Below are 27,881 nucleotides of genomic sequence, written 5' to 3'. Positions count from 1 at the left end.
TCACTGTATCGCTTAAAGTGATTCACAAGTCGATTCATTTTTCGCGAAGCGTAAGTTTCTCTTCTCAGTTATCTCTCCGTGTTTACTGTTATTAATTAAATGTCGTGGTTTTAAATAAAAACCAACTAATACAGAACATTTTGTGTGACTCTCTTACATTAAAAAGCTTAATTAAACTGCTATTACCACAGATCTGTAACCGAGTCAGACTCGTTCCGTCTAAGCAGCTAAAAGTTTTCTGATGATCCTAAAAGTTCAGCAGATGATCCTGAACTAACGAATTGGGTAATAAATAAACTTTTGCCTCCGATTGGCTCTGTAACGTTTCCTGTTCTCATCTACAGGGGTTGGACAAAATAACTGAAACACCTGGTTTTAGACCACAATAATTTATTAGTATGGTGTAGGGCCTCCTTTTGCGGCCAATACAGCGTCAATTGGTCTTGGAAATGACATATACAAGTCCTGCACAGTGGTCAGAGGGATTTTAAGCCATTCTTCTTGCAGGATAGTGGCCAGGTCACTACGTGATGCTGGTGGAGGAAAACGTTTCCTGACTCGCTTCTCCAAAACACCCCAAAGTGGCTCAATAATATTTAGATCTGGTGACTGTGCAGGCCATGGGAGATGTTCAACTTCACTTTCATGTTCATCAAACCAATCTTTCACCAGTCTTGCTGTGTGTATTGGTGCATTGTCATCCTGATACACGGCACCGCCATTGGATGCACATGGTCCTCCAGAATGGTTCGGTAGTCCTTGGCAGTGACGCGCCCATCTAGCACAAGTATTGGGCCAAGGGAATGCCATGATATGGCAGCCCAAACCATCACTGATCCACCCCCATGCTTCACTCTGGGCATGCAACAGTCTGGGTGGTACGCTTCTTTGGGGCTTCTCCACACCGTAACTCTCCCGGATGTGGGGAAAACAGTAAAGGTGGACTCATCAGAGAACAATACATGTTTCACATTGTCCACAGCCCAAGATTTGCGCTCCTTGCACCATTGAAACCGACGTTTGGCATTGGCACGAGTGACCAAAGGTTTGGCTATAGCAGCCCGGCCGTGTATATTGACCCTGTGGAGCTCCCGACGGACAGTTCTGGTGGAAACAGGAGAGTTGAGGTGCACATTTAATTCTGCCGTGATTTGGGCAGCCGTGGTTTTATGTTTTTTGGATACAATCCGGGTTAGCACCCGAACATCCCTTTCAGACAGCTTCCTCTTGCGTCCACAGTTAATCCTGTTGGATGTGGTTTGTCCTTCTTGGTGGTATGCTGACATTACCCTGGATACCGTGGCTCTTGATACATCACAAAGACTTGCTGTCTTGGTCACAGAACTCTTTTGAACTCTGGTATGTCACCCATAATGTTGTGTGCATTGCAATATTTTGAGCAAAACTGTGCTCTTACCCTGCTAATTGAACCTTCACACTCTGCTCTTACTGGTGCAATGTGCAATTAATGAAGATTGGCCACCAGACTGGTCCAATTTAGCCATGAAACCTCCCACACTAAAATGACAGGTGTTTCAGTTATTTTGTCCAACCCCTGTACAGCAAGAACCGCTTCCGATTTACCAAAGTGAACCAGGAGTTTATATAACGTGCTGATAGAATCGACTCAGATGTGACCGGGTTGAATTATCTTTTTAAATCAGCAAAATTATATCGTATGTATGATGCACAACGTGTTATTGTTATTGTGTTATTGTTGTGTTATTTTCAGTGTTTAAGTGTCAAAAACAACCCCATTATTTTACATTAGCCTAAGATATATGCAGTTGTACAGGACCATGGAACGCATTAACAGGTTTTTCATACATCCTAATGAGAAATAATACCTTGAAACTCATCGCCTTTAAAACTCGACGCCACTCCTACAACCAATTGACGCCGGGTTTCAAGGTATCACTGTAGTGTAACTACGGGTGTGTTCGAAAAACTAGTGAGCTGCCTTGCTGTCTTACTGCCTACATAGGCAGCTGTCTAAGTAAAGAGGATTCTAGTAAGTCATTGACTTATAAGTCAGGTTATTTGACCTTACTAAGCTAACACATTTAGCCATATGCCATTCAAACCAATGGGATGAGGTGGCACAACGCTAGCATGTCAACTAACATCTCCCTGCATGTACCGAAAACGGTTAAATTCACCTGAATTTGCAAATAAAAACACTTGTGCAAGTTTATACAGATTAAAAATCAATGATCAGCAAAGTGGTGCCCCACTGAATGCTGGGATTGCCTTCACCACTAAGGCAGCATCGGATGCTCCCTAGTTATCCTGTCAAAATACCGTTCAAATTTAAGGTGCCTTACTAGACAGCATTTTAAGGAATCTAAGAATTCGGACAGCCTCCTTTTAGGGAGCGTAAAATGATGTATGTAGAGAGCTCGCTAGGTATTCGAACACACCCTACATGTCACTTTCATTCTCAGTGCCTCCAGACATTCCACAGCTGCTTAAGATCAAACATTCTCAACCCTCAAACTGATAAACATGAGGTGAGTAACACCAGCATAGCTTCTGATTGTTATCAAACCATGGTGTACGTTTGTCCAAAGTAGTGTGAGGCCCACGCATTCTCATTACTCGGGTCCACAATTACCCCTTTTCCTCCGACGCGTGTTTCCACCGAAAAAATAGGTTCCAGAGAGCGAACTAGCGTTCTAATCTGGCACTACAGAATACTTAGTTTTTCATCACGAACCATGACATCATCTGTGGGTGTGTCACAGTGTAGAGGTTTGAGTGCTTTATGAAAAACACTTAATGTAAAAAATGAAGCTTAACATGGCTTGTTGTTGAAACTGATACGTTTTGTTTTCATTGCAAAACAAAAGTGTGCAATAAATCACGGCACAGCGACCAAAATCCAAAACACAGCAAAAAAAAATTCATAACAACTGCTTACCTCAGCGTATGTTCTTCCAGATGCTATTAAATTTATAACCGTGTGTCCCATTAGGAATAGAATCCGTTATTTTGTAAATGTGCTTATAATTAAAAACCTCCAAACTTCTCCTGGTTGTGAAGTAAAACACGAACTCGTTAGAAAGCCAATCAAGCGTTTCATTAACACATCATCTGTGTGACGCAAACGGAATAAATGCAAATAACAGCATTTCTTACTAAAAATTTAAATCAGAAGGTCTGATTGGTCAACCATTAGCGCTAATTCTGTAGGAGCGTTCCATTCACCCCAATCGTTCCTGTGAAGTGCACTAGGTAGGGTATTCCACCAATTTAAGTGAGATTCCAATCCAAAGGTAACAATGTTCAAATGAAGTGAACTTCGAACTGTGTAGGGAGTAGGGAGCGATGCTTCATCACTACGCTGGAAGCTGGCTGTAACATTGCCCATTGCGTGCGTCGTGGGTTAAGACGGCAGGAGCGTTATTAGAGAGCAGAAAATGACACGATCAGAATGATGTCGGATCGACGTTTCATTCATCTTTAATAAAAACTAGCAGTAATTTGAGAATAACCAGTGAACGTCGTGCACAATCCACCAAAAACACAAATAGGGACTCTTATTGTTTACGAGTAATTTTTTGCAAGCCATGAGTCGAGTCAACTGGTGGAAACGGGGGTCGGTTCTCTACAAAACACCAAGGTTCGAAGAAACCTGAACAGAACCGGTTCAAGAACCAGAGTTCTTTTGGTGGAAAAGCGCTAAACGAGAAAAAGGTTCCTCACCCACCCCGGATATAAACTACAAATAGTACCGTGACGGTGTGTTGGGATTGTTCGGGTCCCATGCTCCACTCTGCCCAGGTGTCCTGCTTCCATCATGCAGCGGGGTCTGCGAGCCATAATGAGGGGTGCGGTTTCCTGTAACAAAACAGCAATTTAAAGAGACACTGACAAAACGCCTGCTTATTTGCTTCGTTTGCTAGTGTTTTCGCTCTAGGTCTTACCGTCGTGGAGGGGCGTCTGGCTGCCATACATGGGGGTACGAGAACCTGAGCTATACATGGGAGTCTGGGAGCCATACATTGGAGTCCGTCCATGAGTGGAGGTCATTCCTCCGTGTCTCTTAGCACCACTGATTAAAAAAAAAGTAGATTTTGTTATAAATAAATGCAAATAATCAGAAGAATTACACGGACTTATTGCATTATTTAAACTTTTGTAGTGATGACGTACATGCTAGTGAGACGCTGACGATCCACAGAAATAGTCTGGCAGGTCGAGTGCAGCTCCACTCTTGCTGTTGATTCTGTGGCATCCTTGACCACCCCAATGTACCCTGAATGAGGATGCAATAATCAGACAAAGAAAAACATGAATGACTGGTTATAGTATACACTTAACTAAACTAAATCCTTTTTTGTTATATGGTGGTTTTGTATTATACACCGATCAGCCATAACATTAAAACCTTGTTTCTACACTCACTGTCCATTTTATCAGCTCCACTTACCATATAGGAGCACTTTGTAGTTCTACAATTACTGACTGTAGTCCATCTGTTTGTTTGCATGCTCTGTTAGCCCCTTTTCACCCTGTTCTTCAATGGTCAGGACCCCCACCACAGAGCAGGTATTATTTAGGTGGTGGATCATTCTCAGCACTGCAGTGACACTGACATGGTGGTGGTGTGTTAGTGTGTGTTGTGCTGGTATGAGTGGATCAGACACAGCAGCGCTGCTGGAGTTTTTAAACACCTCACGGTCACTGCTGGACTGAGAATAGTCCACCAACCAAAAATATTCAGCCAACAGCGCCCCGTGTGCAGCGTCCTGTGACCAATGATGAAGATCTAGAAGATGACCGACTCAAACAGCAGCAATAGATGAGCGATCGTCTCTGACTTTACAGCTACAAGGTGGACCAACTAGGTAGGAGTGTCTAATAGAGTGGACAGTGAGCGGACACGGTATTTAAAAACTCCAGCAGCGCTGCTGTGTCTGATCCACTCATACAAGCACAACACACACTAACACACCACCACCATGTCAGTGTCACTGCAGTGCTGAGAATGATCCACCACCCAAATAACCTGCTCTGTGGTGGTCCTGTGGGGGTCCTGACCATTGAAAAACAGCATGAAATCGGGGTAAAACAGTATGTAGAGAAATAGATGGACTACAGTCAGTAATTGTAGAACTACAAAGTGCTTCCACATGGTAAGTGGAGCCGATAAAATGGACAGTGAGTGTAGAAACAAGGAGGTGGTTTTAATGTTATGGCTGATCAGTGTATGTGTTTCAGCCTTAACAATTCCTAATAGGTGTAATAAATAAACTTTATTCAGCAACGATTTGGGGAAGGCCTTTTATAGACCTTGCTTAGTGTCCATGGGCACAGTCATGTGGTTACATTCATGGCAGGATCGTTCAGCTAAAGACGTGAAGACACACTTAGTTCAAAGAAACTCCAGTGGTCTGCACAACACCTTGACCTTAGCCCCAATGAACAGCTTAGGAATGAACTGAAACATCAATCTATGTTTTCTTGACCAACATCAGTGCCCAGCCATACAAATACTCTTGATTGAATCAGAACAAATTCCCACAGACATACTCAGAAAAGTGGCTGTTATAGCTGAAAAGATCACACAGAGATAGCAATTGTGTTTGAAATGGGATGCCCAACTAGCTCATGGTCAGGTGTCCAAATACACACAGGGGGCAGCACATTACTCACCTTTGTAAGGTCCTTGGGAAATACGAACCGTCTGTCCGATCAGGTCATTGTCCCTTCTTCCGCGGCCACGTCCCATGCCGCCACCACCACCGCCACCGCCACCTCCCCTCTGCATCTGACCTGAAAGGAAAAATAATAATCTTCAGTAAGGAACTGATTACAATTGTGTATGTGTTTTTTATTTAGAGATATAGCCAGTTCTAGGGAAGAAAAACAACACATACCTCCTCCTCCTCCTGGATGCATTGGACTGCTGATTCGTGGGCTCATCGGAGCAAAACCCCCAATTGTAAAATTAGTCACATCTCTAGGCTGTAGAAGCAAAATGTGAATAAAAAGTTTAATATGGTATTATTACCCAAATGTTAAGACATTTGGCTATTTTTGGTCAATTTTCTCAACACATCAGCATTGTAAAAGCTAAGATTTCTTCTTTATAATGCACTTTAGCACATTTGTTTGTTTGTTTGGGTTTATTGGCGTATCAGCAACGTATTGGCTATTTTATGGCAAGGACAGCTTTTGGAACTGTAAAATATTACATGTTCATATCATTTGTTTTAAATGTAGACTTCCTAAAAAATTAACAATTTTAACTGGAGGAATCCCCTCAAACAGTACTTTTATATTCTCGACGCTGTAAAAAATGGCTCCGATAGTAGAAACCGTAGCACATTCTAAAAAAAAAAAAATGTTTAATTGTTAGGGGGTTAGCACAGAATCGACAAACTGGTGCCTGCCCGGCAACCAGGAGGTGTCGGTGGGTGATGGCAGTACGGCCTATTCGGCAACGAGTTATAATCGTCTGGTCTTGTGTATTTAAAAAGTCTCGATTGTGTGAAATACCGATGTTGGGAGTTATTTCATGTAGTTTATTTTGCGGATTGCTGGACCACTCTTCTTGCCATTTCTCTCTGCAGTAAACTTTGATTTGTGGGTAAGCATCAGTTCTGGGAACGTATTTCCAAGCAATGTCTTGATTTTTTGCTTCCTTTGCCAGGCTGTCTGCTTTTTCGTTTCCTCCTACGCCACTGTGACCTGGAATCCAGCAGTAGAAGATGGAAAAACCTTGGCTGTAAAGTTCTTTGTCCATATTGAGCAGTTCTCTGTCTATTGGGTGGTCTGTCTTCATGGATTCAAGAGCTTGTATGCAGGATTTTTAGTCTGAACAGGTAACATATAGTTTACGGGGACTATATGTCTGACAGCCAAGAGGAGTGCATGAGTTTCTGCCGTAAATATTGAAGCATGATGTGGGAGGCGGATACTGCTGCAGTGGCCATTGGTAAAAAAAAAAAAGGCAGCACCCACATGGGTCTCTGTTTTTGATCTGTCCGTAAAGACAAATCTGTGTTTTGGGAAACTGAGTCTGGTTGTGTTGTATAAAGAAAGATAGTCAAGTGGTGACATATTCTGTTTCGTGGACTTTGCTATATTACGTATTGTTTCGTCAGAGTCCAGGGAGCAGGCAGAGGGGGCTTGGTGGGGGCCCTACAGGACATTTAAGGTTGAGAGTATGGGTAGCACATATTTGACATATACAGTGTATCACAAAAGTGAGTACACCCCTCACATTTCTGCAGATATTTAAGTATATCTTTTCATGGGACAACACTGACAAAATGACACTTTGACACAATGAAAAGTAGTCTGTGTGCAGCTTATATAACAGTGTAAATTTATTCTTCCCTCAAAGTAACTCAATATACAGCCATTAATGTCTAAACCACCGGCAACAAAAGTGAGTACACCCCTAAGAGACTACACCCCTAAATGTCCAAATTGAGCACTGCTTGACATTTTCCCTCCAAAATATCATGTGATTTGTTAGTGTTACTAGGTCTCAGGTGTGCATAGGGAGCAGGTGTGTTCAATTTAGTAGTACAGCTCTCACACTCTCTCATACTGGTCACTGAAAGTTCCAACATGGCACCTCATGGCAAAGAACTCTCTGAGGATCTTAAAAGACGAATTGTTGCGCTACATGAAGATGGCCAAGGCTACAAGAAGATTGCCAACACCCTGAAACTGAGCTGCAGCACAGTGGCCAAGATCATCCAGCGTTTTAAAAGAGCAGGGTCCACTCAGAACAGACCTCGCGTTGGTCGTCCAAAGAAGCTGAGTGCACGTGCTCAGCGTCACATCCAACTGCTGTCTTTGAAAGATAGGCGCAGGAGTGCTGTCAGCATTGCTGCAGAGATTGAAACGGTGGGGGGTCAGCCTGTCAGTGCTCAGACCATACGCTGCACACTACATCAAATTGGTCTGCATGGCTGTCACCCCAGAAGGAAGCCTCTTCTGAAGTCTCTACACAAGAAAGCCCCCAAACAGTTTGCTGAAGACATGTCAACAAAGGACATGGATTACTGGAACCATGTCCTATGGTCTGATGAGACCAAGATTAATTTGTTTGGTTCAGATGGTCTCAAGCATGTGTGGCGGCAATCAGGTGAGGAGTACAAAGATAAGTGTGTCATGCCTACAGTCAAGCATGGTGGTGGGAATGCCATGGTCTGGGGCTGCATGAGTGCAGCAGGTGTTGGGGAGTTACATTTCATTGAGGGACACATGAACTCCAATATGTACTGTGAAATACTGAAGCAGAGCATGATCCCCTCCCTCCGGAAACTGGGTCGCAGGGCAGTGTTCCAGCATGATAATGACCCCAAACACACCTCTAAGACGACCACTGCTTTATTGAAGAGGCTGAGGGTAAAGGTGATGGACTGGCCAAGCATGTCTCCAGACCTAAACCCAATAGAACATCTTTGGGGCATCCTCAAGCGGAAGGTGGAGGAGCGCAAAGTCTCGAATATCCACCAGCTCCGTGATGTCGTCATGGAGGAGTGGAAAAGCATTCCAGTGGCAACCTGTGAAGCTCTGGTAAACTCCATGCCCAGGAGAGTTAAGGCAGTTCTGGGAAATAATGGTGGCCACACAAAATATTGACACTTCAGGAACTTTCACTTAGGGGTGTACTCACTTTTGTTGCCGGTGGTTTAGACATTAATGGCTGTATATTGAGTTATTTTGAGGGAAGAATAAATTTACACTGTTATATAAGCTGCACACAGACTACTTTTCATTGTGTCAAAGTGTCATTTTGTCAGTGTTGTCCCATGAAAAGATATACTTAAATATCTGCAGAAATGTGAGGGGTGTACTCACTTTTGTGATACACTGTACATGTCAACATCAGAAACAATACTTTGCTTCAGAGATAACAGCAAGTGTTTAGATTTAGATGTTGTAGAGAGTCTAGGATCTTGAGTCCTTTCAAAAAGATTCTGTCTTATGGGGTTGAGTGCAGGACAATTAATTAATATATGTTTTAGTGTTAGGGGTGTGTATATGGTTTAGTCGGGTCAATTTAGGGCAGGGGTTTTCAACCTTTTTGGACATGTGCCCCCCTCCGTGTGCAGACCGCGAATCTGCAAACCCTACATTCCCCCCACCCCCTACTTGAACTTGCGCCTAAACTCCCCCACCCCATCAACCATCGCACAGAAACCATTGCGAAAGCTCTTGACAAGCTAAAATAACATAATTAATGTTGTGCACATTATACATACGATGCAATTTTGCTGATCGAAAATATTACTTCAAAAAGATAATACAGCCCGATCCTATTCTGTGAGCACATTATATAAATTTGTGGTTCACTTTCATAAATCGTAAGCGACCTTACTTCACAGAGCCAAGCAGAGTAAAAGTACATCAATTGTTAAGTTGTTAGTTCGGGATCATCCGCTCTGACTGACAGAAAACTTTTAGCTTCACAGACAGAATGAGTCTGACTCGGCTACCGCTCTGTGGTAACAGCCAGTTTAATTAAGTCTGAGCTTTTTAGGGCAAAAGAGTCACAAAATGTTCCAGTAGCTGGTGTTTATTTAAAAACGCAACATTCATTGATAACAGTAAAAACGCAGAGATATCTGAGAAAAGAAACTTACGAATCGCTGTAAATGAATCGACTCCTGACTCACTTATATCTCCCACTATACGCCTCTCTTAAAGACACACACACGTCCTATAACTACAGTCATTGTTTGTCACTTATCTTCACTGTTAGCCCTATTTTTAAGGGTTTTTTCAGACTGAACTGGATAACATTAAACGTGTGTGTGTGTGTGTGTGTGTGTGTGTGTGTGTGTGTGTGTGTGTGTGTGCGTGCGTGGTCAGCAAGACTAATCAAATATGTCTCCTGTGGGTGAAAAATAAATAGTTTTAGTTTTAGAAGTAAAATAAAAATCTCGTAATGCCACGCCCCCTGGACAGGCACAGGTTGAAAACCCCTGATTTAGGGAATAGTGTGTATGTGTGGTGAGATTTCGTATAGCCGACTGATTGGAGTGAGCCTCTCCAACCTCCTTTCTATGCAAAGCCAAAGCACTTTGTTGGGTCCTGGCTGCCAGAGCTCGTCATGTCCCTCAAGGGGAAGCAACAAACAAACATTGTTTTCTTTTTAGTAGAAGAAAACCAAATAATTGGAGTATTAAAGTATTACATGTCAACGCATTTACCTTCGACCCGCCAGCCAGTACAAGGTGACGTGTCTTACAGACAAACATGCCTCCATTTTCAACCAGCTTCTTACAGTGAAGAAAGGCAAACCCCCTGAAGAGATGGCGAATCTCTCCTTCACGCCCCTGTCAAACACACAGAGCAACATAATGAGTTATAGCTATCATGCCTACACTCTCTTTAGAGTAAAGACTGAAGGGTAAACTGCAGTAAACAGAAAAAAATATATTTTTTGATGCATACAAGCAATTTTGAACATATACTGATATCATTTTAGGTTTAAATGCAAATTAAGTATCTGCTGATATCAATCCGATACTGTCATTTCTCCTCTCAAACAACTAAGCAGTAATAATACACGTCTCAATGCACCATGGTTAAACTAGCTATCTAAACAACAATGCTCAGACAGTGAAACTAATATTCTAAAGGAATAAATACAGAACCTACAACATCACACTTATGCAAAACTGCTGTTTTTATTTTAACTTTTACACACAGAACATTTAGCAGCATTTTTGGCTTGTTTACGGCGTCGTCCAAAGTGGCTACAATTGGAAGATCTAGATGTCAATCAAACTAATTAAAATTGACAGGGAGTTGAGATCCGTTAAAGTTCTGTCACGTTTTTAGAATATTAAAAACCAAAACATGCCCAGGTGAGTGATTTTTTATAAAGCGATTTTTATTGTGTTTGAACGGTGTTTTCAGATGTGGCAGTAGTAGATGATTTTAGATGTAGATGAAGTAGATCAGTGTGTTTTTTTATTTTTCCCTTTTTAACCCACTTTAGAGCATCCTCTGTCTATGCCGAACCCTGCCCTGACCGAGGAGATCGAAGCTAACCCATATCCCCTCCGAAACATGGGCAGCAGCCGGATGCATTCTTGCCACCCACACACCCTAAGGGCACTCCTCCTCATCTCTGTGCAGGCGCCTCTAATCAGCCGGCAGAGGTCGTAATCGCATTCTGACAGAGAGAGACCCACATCCGGTTCTTTGTCCCGCCCCCCAACTGAGCAACCGGCCAGTCGTTGCTCATACAGCCACTCGGCCTCGAACCGGTAAGGCAGAGCTGGATTCGATACGATGTACTCAGAATCCAGCTCTGGTTGCAGCGTGTCTTTTTACCGCTGCGCCACCTGAGCGGCAGATCAGTGTGTTTTAATTTCTGAATTGCTGTTGCAGATGAGTTGTAGATCAGTGGCATATGTTAATGATGTCATCAAGAGGCACCTTGTTACGTCAGTAGCCGAGTGAGCTGGCAGTAATAAGCGGCGCTCTGTTGGAACGTATCCGTGTTTTTTTGCTTTACACACAAACAATGGCCTTATTTACATTAAGTGTTATTGACAATATCGGAGTGCCAGCCCAAGTCAAATTAAAGGTAGAAATAAATCTGACATGATAACCTAAATTTAGGTTTGAATTTTACATCACAAAATGTGTATACTTTTTATATCCACCATATATGTACGGTGCACGCTGTTAGTTGATATTTCCCTACCGAATGCGGTCCATCTATCACTTTGACGATGTCCTTGACGTGGATGTTGTTTTGCTCAGAGTCGAGCGCGACAGCGAAACGGTTGTCCTTCCGTCTGTTCACTGCCTGGTGACGTACTGTTAGCACCTTGCCATGCATGTTGAGCACCTGAAAACATTAAAGGCCCATACAGCACAGATCGAATGATTACTATCACATGTTTTATAGACGGTGAATTACAAGACTATAAAATAAAACACTACCTGGAAGGTCTCTCTTTCAAGCCGGACTATAACGCCCACAGTTTGTGGATCCAGTTGAACCAGTTCCCCCCATTCATGCTGACCTCCTGCATCCACTCCCGACGCAGTCTCTGAGCACAGTTGCAAGTCCCGAGGCAAAACCTTAAGCTGTAACAGGAACACACAGATAATAAAATACAACTGAATAGCATTTTTACAATACTGTATGTCCAGCCTCAGTTTTTGCTAGTCCCATTCAGATCTCACAAAATATTACATAAATATATAACATATAATATAAAAACCACATAGATGTGACACCATCCCATTCATATTTTATCCAGTGACCCATTTCTTATAAGACAGTCTCTGTTTTTAAGTGCTTTGATTTAGCGCTATATTTTATATATCTGTGACCCGTTTCTTATTTAGTAATTAGGGCTGCCACTATTTCATCGATTAGTTGATTAAACGATTAATTTTCCTCCAAAAATTTAATTCAGAATGTCATTGAAGTTTTTTTATTATTTTAACAACAAACTATGGCATAATAATATGGCACAAACTAAATGTAAACAGGGTTTATGTCCATATTATTAAATTCTCAAGTGCTCCATATTAAACAAAGTGCAACATGTGTTTATGGCATTCCGTCTACAAAGCAAAGTGCTTAAACTTATAGCAGAAATAAAATAGTTAGAGGTGGGCACGGCTCATTAAGTCCAACGTACAGTACCGACAGAATGAGCCCAGATTCTAACCTACACATTCACTCACAAATAACTTCACACTCTAAGCGATGTAAACAAAGTGGTAAGTGTTTCACATGAGAAGCTTTCTGCGCGTTGAGCGCTGCGGCAACCGCAAAAAAGGCAAGCCCAACGCAGCAAAGTGGACGGCGGTCTAACTGAACGGTATTCCAAGATCTCCGCGATTAAGAAGCTTAATGAAACAATGCAGACGTAAAAGTTTTGACGCATCTCATGCGCCCTAACTGAACTCGCTAAGGAATACAGTATTCCAAGATCTCCACGATTAAGAAGCGTAATGAAACAATATAGACGTGCAACATCGCGCTAGTGCTGCTGTGGTACCATCAAAGCTTTGCACAGTGTACAAACCACCTTTCTGTTTTGTGCCAGTTTTAAGTATTTCCGAACTTTTGATGATTTGGCTCTGCTGCATTTTTTTTTAAATAAAAAAAAAAAAAAATTAATTTAGCACGTCCAATTTCGTCCCATCTATCATCCTCTCATTAGTGCGGATTCCTGCTCCTGATTGGGGCTGACGAGGCCGTTCCACGCCTCCTCCGAAACGTGCACAGCCAATCGACCGTCTTATCACCCACACTTGACGAGTGTAGCGTGGCAGAGTACTGTGCACGGAGGATCACACACTCCGCCACACCCCCTCCCGTCTCCATACAGGCGCCACCAACCAGCCAGCAGAGGGCGCAACCGCCCCGTTCCTGAGAGAGCATCCCTTACGATCTCAAGTCCCGCCCCCCACCCGGACAACAGGCCAATCGTTGTCCATAGCCGCCCAGCCTCGACCATGAAGGCAGAGCTGGATTCGAAACGACGCTCCTTCGAAATCCAGCTCTGGTTGCAGCGCGTGTCTTTTACCGCTGCGCCACCTGAGCGGCCTGCTGCATTTTTTAAGACTTAAAGCCGCCAACCAGTGACTGGACCAAATACCACTTAGGTCATGCACGCAGCAAGTAGTGCTGAGGGAAATCATATGAACGCTTATATGAATGGAAACATTGTAGAAATTAAACAGGATCATTTATGAACAAAGTTTAAAAAAAGATGCATCGACTAGGTCGAACAATCACGGCAACCCTATTAGTAATTTCTCATTTCTGCTGGCTAGCACACGCCCCTTCGAAATGTAGACAGAAATCAGTCACTACTTTTACACCAGCCAGCAACGCTGTGCTCTCTGTACTCAGACCTTCTGGCCCTTAGACACAGCCAAATGTGCCTGTTGAGCAGCTAACCAGGCCAGTCTTTAATAAATTGACAATATCATAGCAAGTCTAACAACTTACCTAAAAAGTACAACAACCTCTAGGAATATAAACCCAGGTGTTAGTGGATTTACTGGTTGTAGAACACGATGTGTGGTGTAACAGCTCACCTCATGCATAGTGAGATCAGAGAAGAGAATAACGAAGTTCTCCTCCACACGAACAATAAGGCCCGTGTCACCCTCATAGCGACCTGCAATAACTTTCACGTGGTCACCCATACGGAAGAACTTCTTCAACTCGTGAGCTGGAAACTCCAGAGGGTCCTGTGGGATGGAAAGGGGGGAAACCAAAATTATAAGTTAAAGCAATAAAGCCAGGGTTTATAACATCATTGCTGCTGTCCTTAAGGGCTTGGTGCTGTTCATGAAACAACTGTAATACAAGAAATGCACCATACAGTGCTGGCCAAAAGTATTGGCACCCCTGCAATTCTGTCAGATAATACTCAATTTCTTCCAGAAAATGATTGCAATCACAAATGCTTTGGTATTAATATCTTCATTTATTTTGCTTGCAATGAAAAAACACAAAAGAGAATGAAAAAAAAGTTAAATCAATTATCATTTTACACAAAACTCCAAAAATGGGCCGGACAAAAGTATTGGCACCCTCAGCCTAATACTTGGTAGTACAACCTTTAGACAAAATAACTGCGAACAACCGCTTCCGGTAACCATCAATGAGTGTCTTACAATGCCCTGCTGGAATTTTAGACCATTCTTCTTTGGCAAACTGCTCCAGGTCCCTGAGATTTGAAGGGTGCCTTCTCCAAACTGCCATTTTGAGATCTCTCCACAGGTGTTCTATGGGATTCAGGTCTGGACTCATTGCTGGCCACTTTAGAAGTCTCCAGTGCTTTCTCTCAAACCATTTTCTAGTGCTTTTTGAAGTGTGTTTTGGGTCATTGTCCTGCTGGAAGACCCATGACCTCTGAGGGAGACCCAGCTTTCTCACACTGGGCCCTACATTATGCTGCAAAATTTGTTGGTAGTCTTCAGACTTCATAATGCCATGCACACGGTCAAGCAGTCCAGTGCCAGAGGCAGCAAAGCAACCCCAAAACATCAGGGAACCTCCGCCATGTTTGACTGTAGGGACCGTGTTCTTTTCTTTGAAGGCCTCGTTTTTTTTTCTGTAAACTCTATGTTGATGCCTTTTCCCAAAAAGCTCTACTTTTGTCTCATCTGACCAGAGAACATTCTTCCAAAACGTTTTTGGCTTTCTCAGGTAAGTTTTGGCAAACTCCAGCCTGGCTTTTTTATGTCTCTGGGTCAGAAGTGGGGTCTTCCTGGGTATCCTACCATAGAGTCCCTTTTCATTCAGACGCCGACGGATAGTACGGGTTGACACTGTTGTACCCTCGGACTGCAGGGCAGCTTGAACTTGTTTGGATGTTAGTCGAGGTTCTTTATCCACCATCCGCACAATCTTTCGTTGAAATCTCTCGTCAATTTTTCTTTTCCGTCCACATCTAGGGAGGTTAGCCACAGTGCCATGGGCTTTAAACTTCTTGATGACACTGCGCACGGTAGACACAGGAACATTCAGGTCTTTGGAGATGGACTTGTAGCCTTGAGATTGCCCATGCTTCCTCACAATTTTGCTTCTCAAGTCCTCAGACAGTTCTTTGGTCTTCTTTCTTTTCTCCATGCTCAATGTGGTACACACAAGGACACAGGACAGAGGTTGAGTCAACTTTAATCCATTTTAACTGGCTGCAAGTGTGATTTAGTTATTGCCACCACCTGTTATGTGCCACAGGTAAGTAACAGGTGCTGTTAATTACACAAATTAGAGAAGCATCACATGATTTTTCAAAGGGTGCCAATACTTTTGTCCACCCCCTTTTTTATGTTTGGTGTGGAATTATATCCAATTTGGCTTTTTGACAATTCTTTTTGTGGTTTTCCATTGAAGACAAATTAAATGAACATTTTAATATCAAAGCATTTGTAATTGCAATCATTTTCTGGAAGAAATTGAGTATTATCTGACAGAATTGCAGGGGTGCCAATACTTTTGGCCAGCACTGTATGTATGAAATATGTGCAGAAATGAAAACTTTAAAACCTATAGGAACATTAATGCTCAGCAATAGAAATTTAAGTAAACATCACATAGCTACATTTTATAGTAGAGAGATACAGGGGTTGGACAATGAAACTGAAACACCTGGTTTTAGACCACAATAATGTATTAGTATGGTGTAGGGCCTCCTTTTGCGGCCAATACAGCGTCAATTCGTCTTGGAAATGACATATACAAGTCCTGCACAGTGGTCAGAGGGATTTTAAGCCATTCTTCTTGCAGGATAGTGGCCAGGTCACTACGTGATGCTGGTGGAGGAAAACGTTTCCTGACTCACTTCTCCAAAACACCCCAAAGTGGCTCAATAATATTTAGATCTGGTGACTGTGCAGGCCATGGGAGATGTTCAACTTCACTTTCATGTTCATCAAACCAATCTTTCACCAGTCTTGCCGTGTGTATTGGTGCATTGTCATCCTGATACATGGCACCGCCTTCAGGATACAATGTTTGAACCATTGGATGCACATGGTCCTCCAGAATGGTTCGGTAGTCCTTGGCAGTGACACGCCCATCTAGCACAAGTATTGGGCCAAGGGAATGCCATGATATGGCAGCCCAAACCATCACTGATCCACCCCCATGCTTCACTCTGGGCATGCAACAGTCTGGGTGGTACGCTTCTTTGGGGCTTCTCCACACCGTAACTCTCCCGGATGTGGGCAAAACAGTAAAGGTGGACTCATCAGAGAACAATACATGTTTCACATTGTCCACAGCCCAAGATTTGCGCTCCTTGCACCATTGAAACCGACGTTTGGCATTGGCACGAGTGACCAAAGGTTTGGCTATAGCAGCCCGGCCGTGTATATTGACCCTGTGGAGCTCCCGACGGACAGTTCTGGTGGAAACAGGAGAGTTGAGGTGCACATTTAATTCTGCCGTGATTTGGGCAGCCGTGGTTTTATGTTTGTTGGATACAATCCGGGTTAGCACCCGAACATCCCTTTCAGACAGCTTCCTCTTGCGTCCACAGTTAATCCTGTTGGATGTGGTTTGTCCTTCTTGGTGGTATGCTGACATTACCCTGGATACCGTGGCTCTTGATACATCACAAAGACTTGCTGTCTTGGTCACAGATGCGCCAGCAAGACATGCACCAACAATTTGTCCTCTTTTGAACTCTGGTATGTCACCCATAATGTTGTGTGCATTGCAAGATTTTGAGCAAAACTGTGCTCTTACCCTGCTAATTGAACCTTCACACTCTGCTCTTACTGGTGCAATGTGCAATTAATGAAGATTGGCCACCAGACTGGTCCAATTTAGCCATGAAACCTCCCACACTAAAATGACAGGTGTTTCAGTTTCATTGTAAAACCCCTGTAGTTTATAGTTTGTAAGCTCTATGGCACGGAATGCACGGCAAGTTCCTGGAAATGATGGGTTGATCTGTATAAGTATCTGCCGACCTCAAGCCACTTTTTGTAACGTTCACACTTCCCTTTACCTGTCTGAAATCTGGAGGACTCAGAGAGGAGAAAAAGCCCACCTCTTTATATACAGTAAGGTTCTCTGTGAGACTTAAACTCTCAATGACTGCACTTGTGTTGGAGTGGGAATGTGCTAGTCTGTGACTCTCCATGGACAAAGTGGGGGTGGTTGTAACTCTATTAATATGGCGACTGTATTGTACCACAAGTGGCGATTCTGTGCATTACACCACTAAACGGTCTGCACTGTTTCTTACTCCACTCATAACGTCTACTCCAGTATGCCTGACCACTAGTCAAGAAGAGAAACCAAATTTAACCTGGGTAATTCAGATACAGTACATGACACTTGTCAATGAAAATAACTACTAAACGGGTATCCCAGATTTAAAACCATACTGTGCCATAGGGCACAATGCAGTGGAAAGACCCAGAAGCAACAGTTCACCATTAAAACAAAACAAGTCTTCGAATGTTATTAAAAAGCCCAGACCTCACCCACTGCAGAGAAAACAGAAAATGACAGTTAACAGTAACTCACCAACGAGTTTGGCGAAGATTGAGATAATCTGCCATTGAAATGAAATGGAATAAACACGCCCAGGTGGCGCAGCGGGATATTCCGCTAGCACACCAGCACAGAGATTCTGAACTCGGCGATGCCACCGGTTGGCTGGGCGCCATCTAGCGGGCATATTTGGCTGTACTTGCAGGGAGGGATGACTGGAATGTGTTGGTGGTGTCTTCAAATGCTGTGTAAGCACCCTGATTGGCGGATAAAGGCGCCTGTAAAGAGTGCATGGGTGGAAAAGAGTTCCAAGGGCTGCTTGGGGGTCAGAGGAGGCATGAGCAGCAATATACCTTTCTCAAATGCAAACTGACTGGCAGTAATTGCTGCCAATGAGGCTTCTACAAAATACTGAACCAGGGGTCCAAGAGACAGTGGTAGCCTAGTGGGTAGAGCTTTGGGTTATCAATCGGAAGATTGTCGGTTTAAATCCAGCCTCTGCAAATCCTGCAAGGCCCTTAACCCTGTCTGCTCCGGGGCGCCGTTCAATGGCTGACCCTGTGCTCTGACCCCAGCTTCCAAACAAGCTTGGAAATGTGGAAGAAGAATTTTATTGTGCTATACACGTGTAGAGTATATATGACAAATGAAGCCATTCTTCTTCTTATATGAAATATAACCAGTGTTAATGACTTACAAGGAATAATTGCCAGTCCGTACATAATCAGTGTGCAGTAAATCAAGTGGACAAGTCTCAACACATGTTTGCAAGCTACAAAAACAACGTATTCTCTAAAACCTGTGTACCTTTAGGTCTTCATGTCTGGGCATGATTGTTATCTTGTTGCCATGCACACTCATAATCTTTCCTTGAAGGTTTATCAACTCGCCCTCGCACACCTCCACATTGTCGCCAGACTGAAGGTTGTGCTCCTTCTCCTTACCTAAATAATAAAAAAAATCAAAATAAACCTAAACAAGTTGTTTTCTTTATGCTGTAAGCTTAAAAAAACCTTAAGACTGAATACATATAGTTCTGACCTGTTGTTTCTGTGACCACTTCAAGGTCAATGCCTTCAGGCTGATCCTCAAACTTCTCCAGCTCAGAAAGCGTTGGCTTGATTCCATCTGTGATCTATAGCAATATAACATTAACAGGGTGTCACTGGACCAATATTATATTATACACTGGTCAGAATATTCAATTTGAAATGTATAATATGTATAAAGGGCAGGATTCAAAATCCCACTGATAATCCAAGAGTAAAAAACTGTATTTAATTTAATCACGGCAACTCATGATGTGTCTCAGGAGCGGGTATGACCCCCACATGCCTGTATGCACTTCCGACAATGTGTGGGCTTGCTCCTGATGAGAGAGCGGATAATGTCTTGGGAATCACCTTACAGACTTGGAACAGGTCATCAGTAAGGCTTCTGACACACTGATACACAACATCCCAGATGTTCTCAAATGGATTCACATCTCGGAAGTGTTTGTTTGTTTGTTTATTAGGATTTTAATATCATGTTTTACACAATGGACAATTCAGCGCCACCAATTCACCTCACTTGCATGTCTTTGGACTGTGGGAAACCGGAGCACCCGGAAGAAAACCCACGTGGACACGGGGAGAACATGCAAACTCCACACAGGAAGGACCTGGACCTCCCCATCTGGGGATCAAACCCAGGACCTTCTTGCTGTGAGGCGACAGTGCTACTGTGAGAGTCAGTCAATGGCATCAATGCCTTCATTATTCAGGAACTGCCTATACGCTCTGGTCACATATGGCTGGGGACTGTACTGCACTAGAAAAATGGCAGGGCCCACTGCACCTGCATAAGGTCTGGCAATGGCTCTGAGGATTTAATTCTGATCCCTAACAGCAGTTGTTGGCTTTAAATGCGGAGGTTTGTGCAACCCTCCAAAGCTGTGCCTGCACAAACCATCCTGCCTCACAGCAAAACTGGTCATGCTGGATGATGTTGCAGGCAGCAAAACATTCACCACTGCATGCCTTGCTGGCTTTCCGGTCCTTTTTTGTCCTTGACCTCTCCCGATTCCTCAAATTTCTTTAGAACAGCTTGAATGCCACAGCATGAGTATCCAGTTTGTTTGCTTTTCCCTTTCCATTTTCCCATTTTGTTAGATTTGTTAGATTTGCTAATGCAAATTATAATTGTATGCCTGTCATATTCTGTGATTTGGCATTTTGAATGGAATGATGTGCTTAATAGTAGGTTTTATACATATTAGCAAGCAGTATCTTACCACAGCGGACATGGCGAAGCTTTTGAACAGGAAGCCTTTGCGACTGTAGCGGTTGCCTTCAAATAACATAAAATCTCCATCATGGCTGACTTCCCCTCCAAGTGACCTGGGAAAAACATTAAATGAAAAGCAAACCAGTCATGAAAAATCATGAATAAGCAAACGAGACGTTAAAAAACAGGACATTCCTACCCACTGATGCTCTTACCTGATCTTTTCAGCATCAAACAATCTTTGTGGCGGTCTTTTAAACTTCTTTCTCTTTGCAAACCAGTCTTTCTGTAAAGGTTAAAATAATTTGGCTCAGGAATACTGTTTATTAACACACTACAGAGCATAAGATTGCATATTTCATATATACCATGCTCATCTTCGCTTTGATTCGATCCAAGTCAATTCGAGGAATCATTTTCAGTGATATTGTATTTTGGCTTGGTTCCACATAGTCAACCTAAAAAAAAAAATAAAAAAAAAGGATTAGCTTTAAAAGTGACATTACTCATATATAACCTCAAGGTGGCGTGTGTATGATCTTGAGTAGTGAGTGATGCTTAAGTGTACACATTCAATTTATATAGCACCTTTCCTGACAACATGTATGACGTGTAACATATTTAACAGACCCGACAGCACACAGACTGTTAACAAGTATTAAACCAAGAGAGCAACTGTGGTTAAGAAGTATTACAGCTCTGGGGAACAAAGCTGTTAGCATGTCTGGTTGTGTTCGTTTTGATTGCCCTGAGCCTTCTGCCAGATGGGGGTGTTTAAAAAAGGTGATGTCCAGGATGAGAGGGATCTGCTGTAATTTTGCCGGCGAGCTTCAGCATGTCCTGGAGCGTTGGTAGACTACATCCAATGATCCTCTCCGCTATCCTGATTATATGCTGGAGTTTGGCTCATTCTTGTGATGTTGAGGAACCAAACCAAATGGTGATAGATGATGTGAGGATGGACTCGATGATTGCTTTGTAGAACTGGATCAGCAGAATTTCCTCAGCTGTCTCAGGAAGAACACTCTCTGCTGAGCCCTTTTGGTGATGGAGAGTGTGTTCCTTTCCCACTTTAGGTCCATGGATAAGGTCGTGCCCAGGAACTTAAGTGACTCCACCATCAAGACCATAGAGCCCATTATTGGGGTGGGGGGTTGAAGTTGAAGCTTTGGAACTGATAGAAGGTTGTGGTTTAAAGATTTAAAGGTATGTCCATGGACTACAGTCAGTAATTGTAGAACTACAAAGTGCTGCTATATGGTAAGTGGAGCTGATAAAATGGACTGTGAGTGTAGAAGTGGGTTTTAATGTTATGGCTGATCGGTATATAGTTGCATTGTTTAATCAAAATAAATATCTCTCGCTTAACCGTAAGCTTAGGTAACCCACCTGTGCAATGTCATCTTTGTACAGGCCCCTCTTAAGCCGGACCCACGATTTGGGTTTTAGATTAGTCACTTCCTTGACTACTTTCAGGACATCGGTCATCTCCTTAATAGGAACCATTTGTTGGTTCCAGAAGCCCATTCTCAGGTTGCCGACTCCCTCGATGGCAGATTTCACATGAGTCTGTTTGTATGCCTCGACGTAGATGTAACCCTTTACGTGTTCAGGAGCAACCACGGATTTGATTTGGAGAGGCTGTGTGGGGGAAGAAAGAAACCAATTAACGTATGTAATCAAACTAATGACAAGAGTAAAAGTAATTATGCAGTAGCCTGTTACTTAGGGCACATCATTAGAACAAAATTTTGAAGCAAACAGTGACGAGATTAAAAAGAAATTAAAGGTAAAAAAAAAACACTAAACAAAAATTATCAAACAAAATGTACAGAATTAGAAATACAGTGGTACCTTGTAACTCAACGTCCACTGAACTCAAAATCTTTGAAACTCAACGCCCTTCATCAAGAAATTTGTACCCTTAAACTCAACGTATGTTCAGTTTGTTGTTAAAATTTTTTTTATTTAAATTTAAATGAACAATAAACAGCTGCTTTGTTCAGCGCTCGACTTGAGCAGTGTGGTAAAACGTCACCAAAGTGTTCATATGAGAGGAAACAGCATCTGTGTGGAATAACCATCGGATTCACTCTAAAACGTCCATGTATATCTGTGTTTAGCTGGATTTTCCTTACTGTTTCACTTTTAAACTTGTGTTAGAGCTCGAGGTTCTGAGAAATTGTAAGAATCAGCTTTTTATTTCAGTGTTTTTATATTATATTTGTGTTATTTTCAGTGTCAAAAACAACACCATTATTTTACACATGCCTAAAATACACTGAATAGGCATAACATTGGTCCCCATTTTGCTGCAACTGTGATGCACTGTGTATTTTGACACCTTTCTATCAGAACCAGCATTAACTTCTTGGACCACCAGCCTTCATCAATGAACCTTGGCTGCCCATGACCGTGTTTCTGGTTTACCACTGTTCCTTCCTTAGACCACTTTTGATAGATACTGACCACTGCAGACTGGGAACACCCCACAAGAGCTGCGGTTTTGGAGATGCTCTGACCCAGTCGTCCAGACACCACAATTTGGCCCTTGTCAAACTCAGTCAAATCCTTATGCTTGCCCATTTTTCCTTCTAACACATCAACTTTGAGGATAAAATGTTCACTTGCTGCCCAATATATCCCACCCACTAACAAGTGCCGTGATGAAGAGATAATCAGTGTTATTCACTTCACCTGTCAGTGGTCATAATGTTATGCCTGGTCAGTGTATATGCATATACTGTATATGCATTAACAGGTTTCCCATACATCCTAATGGGGAAAAAATACCTTGAAACTACCCTTTTATACACGACGCCGCTCCCAGAACCAATTGACGTTGAGTTTCAAGGTACAATTAAGGTGACTTCAGTAACTTACCGTCTCTGTGCACTGGTAGGCAATAAATTTCCTCATCAATGAAATGGCAGTGGCTCTCTCCTCACCAATCTATAGAAAAGAAATAGCATGCATGGATAAAGATACACATAAAGCAATAGCCTGAATCTGAATGATCAAATTTAAGTGTGCAGAATTTCTCTACTGACCTTACACTTAACAGTCCACAAATTTGGATCCCTGAAGTAAAATGCATATTGTTAGTCAGAACAATTAGCATCAGTTTAAAACATACAGCATTTCATTTAGTAGACTCAGTACTGGATCAACCTACTTGACACCAGGGAGCAACTGCTGCTGAGTGATGTCATCAGACAGATCCTCTGACCCACCATAGAAACTGTAAGGAAAACAAAGTTAACTCCATAATTTCAAAATCATCAACAACTATCATATTCTGCTATTATTATTTTTATTTATGAAAAGCTGGGGATGAGCACAAACACCACAATTGTATATAAATTAGGACAAAGCAAATTGAGTGGAGCTAATGTTAACTTTGGTAGGTCAGGTTAAGGCCAAAGTTCTTTTAGATTAAAATCTAAACCTTACTTTAGTTTAGAATTATAGTCAGTAATACTGGTAGTGAGGGTCACTGCACTACTTAGCATCAACAGACATTTAGAGAGATAATTAGCGCCATGAGAGGTATGAAATTAAGGTATCCCACAAATAGGTTTGGGGAAAAATTACAACACTGCTGTATGTATTTGGAGTAACAGTTTAATTGTTTTGCTTCTGTTCTAGTTTATTTGGGAGTTCCATAGCAAAGCATTCATTTGGCTATAATACCACCAGTGTTTAGTCCTGTACTATGATTAAACTTTGTCATTTTTTAAGATATTTCCTGGCTAATAGTAGTTCTTGTTGGATGAGCTTTGGGCTATCAATTAAAAGGTTGAGAGTTCGAATCCCAGCTCTGCCATGCACCCACTGTTGGGCCCTTGAGCAGGGCCCGTAAACCTCTCGGCTCCAGGGGCACCGTACAATGGCTGACCACCGCTTTGACCTATTTGTCTTCCGCTGCTGGGGTATCCCAGATTGCAGTGGAGGTGGGTATATTGCTGCTCAAGCCTCCTCCCACCCGCACGCAGCCCTATGCCGAACCCTTTTCCACCCATGCATTCTGGCCTAATCAGGGTCCTTACATAGCGTTTAATGACCCCACCCACGTAGTCCGGTCATCCCAGCCTAACAGAACAGTGTCTGCTTCAGGCACTGCCAATTATGCCCGCTAGATGGCGCTCAGCCGACCGATGGCAACGCCGACTTTTAAACCAAGGAGTTCAGAATCTCAGTGCCGGTGTGCTAACGGAATAACCCGCTGAGCCACCTGGGCAGAATTTCATTTTTTAGGGACAGTGGGAGCCTAGTGGGTAGAGCTTTAGGCTATCAACTGAAAGGTTGAGAGTTCAAATCCCAGCTCTGTCATGCACCCACTGTTGGGCCCTTCAGCAAGGCCCTTAACCCTGTCTGCTCCAGGGGCGCTGTACAATGGCTGACCCTGCACTCTGACCCCAGCTTCCAAACAAGTTGGGATACGTGAAGAAGGAATTTCGTTGTACTGTACATCTGTATATGTATATATGACAAATACAGGCATTCTATTCTGTTCTTCTAAAACATCTACTCACATATTACTTGGTACAGTTCAGGCTACAGGTTGGTTTAGTTTGCATGATTTAAATACTGTCGAATGATTCACTTACTGTTCTCCACCTGAGGACTTGGCATATTTCCTCATATAGTACTCTCCCAGAGCCTCCTCTCTGGAATCTCTGTAACAGCAAAAAAACAATATTCAACCTAACAAGACAATGGATTCATAATGAAAATGAAGGTTAGGAAAGCGTGGACTCGTACCTCCAAAGGTTCTGCAGTCTGCGAGAGTCTGAATGATCCTGATCAAGAGCTACAGGGTCAAGGTTGGAAACTGGAAAATGGGAAGAGGCAATAAATAAAATGTAATAGGGTGTAGCTTGTAAAGAAAGATGTCGTCCCTGCTGTTGCATGTTATAAGTATTGGATCAAGTTACATCAATTTAGTGTAATGCTGTTCTTAATATATACACTGATCAGCCATAACATTAAAACCACCTCCTTGTTTCTACACTCACTGTCCATTTTATCAGCTCCACTTACCATATAGAAGCACTTTGTAGTTCTACAATTACTGACTGTAGTCCATCTGTTTCTCTACATACCTTTTTAAACCTGCTTTTACCCTGTTCTTCAATGTTCAGGACCCCCACAGAGCAGGTATTATTTAGGTGGTGGATCATTCTCAGCACTGATAATGACATGGTGGTGGTGTGTTAGTGTGTGTTGTGCTGCTATGAGTGGATAAGACACAGCAGCGCTTTTTAAATACCGTGTCCACTCACTGTCCACTCTATTAGACACTCCTACCTAGTTGATCCACCTTGTAGATGTAAAGTCAGAGACGATCGCTCATCTATTGCTGCTGTTTAAGTTAATCATCTTCTAGACCTTCATCAGTGGGCACAGGATGCTGCCCACAGGGCGCTGCTGGCTGGATGTTTTTGGTTGGTGGACTATTCTCAGTCCAGCAGTGACAGTGAGGTGTTTAAAAACTCCATCAGCGCTGCTGTGTCTTATCCACTCATACCAGCACAACACACACTAACAAAACACCACCATGTCAGTGTCACTGCAGTGCTGAGAATGATCCACTGCCTAAATAATACCTACTCTGTAGGTACAGCATGAAATGGGGCTATTAAAGCAAAGTGCTTCTATATGGTAAGTGGAGCTGATAAAATGGACAGTGAGTGTAGAAACAAGGAGGTGGTTTTAATGTTATGGCTGATCGGTGTATATCTATTAGATGGATAGACAGACAGACAAACAAACAGGCAAAAAGTTGGATTTTTTATTGTAAGATGTTATTACATTTCTGAACATAAGTCTTAACTGTGTGTGATTCAACCAGAGGAGTACGTACATACCTTCGGCCTCTTCTGCTCAGATCCATTGTAGGTTTGTAGAAGCCGGAAGGAGCCATAATACAATGTCATGTGCAAACAGCATTGCAGACAACAGCACAGATCACACAAAGAATTATAACAGTTTAGAAAAAAGGACAAAAAGGAAGATCATCAATAAGGAGCAGGCACTAGGTGGTATTTATTGAAGAAATGAAAATCATGCTGATGTCATTGTTATGTGATGCAGAACAACAAGCATATGAAGGGAGTACACTTGGGTCACTACATGATTTCGCAAAACGAGCAATTTCAGGCAAAGTGTCACAATTGGTTTCCCTTAAGTACAGTACTTACCAACAAGTTTTAAATTCTAGTGTAATAGTTATGTCAAATTAGAACAAGCTAAGGTTCATTTAACCACTACGAGCATTTAAGAGAGATACCAAAACATGTATTTGCCATCGATGCTCTTTGACCACTATGTGCGCAAACTGTGTGCACATTCGCACCACAACATTAACCACTGCAGACGTGTTACACAGGCTGTATTGTATGGGTATGGATTTGATCAGATGAGATAAAATTGTGAGAATTAGACAGATAGATATAAAAAATACGAAAGTTCTGTGAAACTTGGAGTTGGTTTACCGTTAACTGAAGAAGGCATGCACAAAAGACAAAGAATTTTGAGAACATGTAAATGTCATAAAACCCAACAGCTTCATAAATGTAACGGTTATAACTTTACATCCATTGTACACTGATCCCTATGCATAACCGTATTTAGCATGCCATTGATCTACAATCTGGATAAAGGTTAAAAAGGTGGTACCTTGAAACTTAACGTCAATTGGTTCTGGGATTGGTGTTGAGTTAAAAAGGCATTTTTTTTCCATAAGGATGTATGAGCAACCTGATTGCATCCGAGGAGAGCACGTCGCTGTACGCGCCTCTTCCGACACGTGTACAGCCCTCCTCTTCTCGCCCCTGCATTCTGCACAGGCGTCTGTTCCGCCAATCAGGGTCCTTACACAGCGTATGAAGAATCACCCACCTACACATAATCCGGTCCCCACCCTGCAGATACGGTGGCCAATTAGTATCAGCTGCAGGCACTGCCAATTATGCCCGCTAGATGGCACCCAGCCGACCGGTGGCAACACGGAGTTTCGAACCGAGGAGTGTGCTGGTGTGCTAGCGGAATATCCCGCTGCACCACCTGGGCTTCTATGTCATAATTTTAATACATTAATTCACATTAAGCTTTTTTTTGTGATAAGCGTTTTAGACTCTCAGAAAAGCTGACTCTCACAATTTCTCAGAACCTCGAGCTGTAACACAAGTTTAAAAGTGAAACAGGAGGAAAATCCAGATAAATACAGGTACATGTGGAGCTTTCAAAGTGTTTGTTTGTTTATTTACTAGGATTTTAATGTCATGTTTTACACTTTGGTTACATTCAGCATTTACATTTTCAGCATTTAGGAGACGCTTTTATCCAAAGTGACTTGATCTAAGCAATTGAGGGTTAAAGGTATTGCTCAAGGGCCCAACAGTGGCAACCTGGCAGTGTTGGGGCTTAAACCAGAAACCTTTTGAGTACTAGTCCTGTACCCTAACCACTAGGCTACAACTGTCCTACATTCATGACAGGAACGGTAGTTACTCATTACACACAAGGTTCATCAGTTCACAAGGTTATATTGAACACAGTCATGGACAATTTAGTATCTCCAGTTAACCTGAGTGCATGTCTTTGGATTGTGCGAGGAAACCGGAGCACCCGGAGG

General features: G+C 42.6%; 1 protein-coding gene across 1 annotated transcript in view; it reads right to left on the bottom strand.

The window, feature by feature from the left end:
- Positions 1–27,881, bottom strand: part of supt5h (SPT5 homolog, DSIF elongation factor subunit) — a 44,647-nt gene that overhangs the window by 8,160 nt on the left and 8,606 nt on the right. Inside the window, exons 5-25 of the mRNA XM_063016349.1 lie at positions 26,113–26,124; positions 25,007–25,076; positions 24,853–24,921; positions 23,418–23,483; positions 23,293–23,323; positions 23,126–23,194; positions 21,632–21,883; positions 20,611–20,700; positions 20,458–20,528; positions 20,250–20,355; positions 19,016–19,109; positions 18,782–18,918; positions 14,053–14,208; positions 11,932–12,078; positions 11,690–11,836; positions 10,182–10,307; positions 5,883–5,970; positions 5,659–5,778; positions 4,156–4,258; positions 3,927–4,054; positions 3,735–3,840 (exon numbers count right to left, since the gene is read on the bottom strand). Of these exons, the coding sequence (XP_062872419.1) occupies positions 3,735–3,840; positions 3,927–4,054; positions 4,156–4,258; positions 5,659–5,778; positions 5,883–5,970; positions 10,182–10,307; positions 11,690–11,836; positions 11,932–12,078; positions 14,053–14,208; positions 18,782–18,918; positions 19,016–19,109; positions 20,250–20,355; positions 20,458–20,528; positions 20,611–20,700; positions 21,632–21,883; positions 23,126–23,194; positions 23,293–23,323; positions 23,418–23,483; positions 24,853–24,921; positions 25,007–25,076; positions 26,113–26,124 (2,188 nt within the window). The remainder of the gene's footprint in view (positions 1–3,734; positions 3,841–3,926; positions 4,055–4,155; positions 4,259–5,658; positions 5,779–5,882; positions 5,971–10,181; positions 10,308–11,689; positions 11,837–11,931; positions 12,079–14,052; positions 14,209–18,781; positions 18,919–19,015; positions 19,110–20,249; positions 20,356–20,457; positions 20,529–20,610; positions 20,701–21,631; positions 21,884–23,125; positions 23,195–23,292; positions 23,324–23,417; positions 23,484–24,852; positions 24,922–25,006; positions 25,077–26,112; positions 26,125–27,881) is intronic.

The sequence above is a fragment of the Trichomycterus rosablanca genome, chromosome 20 (genome assembly GCF_030014385.1).
Source record: "Trichomycterus rosablanca isolate fTriRos1 chromosome 20, fTriRos1.hap1, whole genome shotgun sequence".
NCBI lineage: Eukaryota > Metazoa > Chordata > Actinopteri > Siluriformes > Trichomycteridae > Trichomycterus > Trichomycterus rosablanca.
The sequence above is the reverse complement of the archived record's forward strand: the minus strand, read 5'-3'. Positions and strand labels throughout refer to the sequence as shown.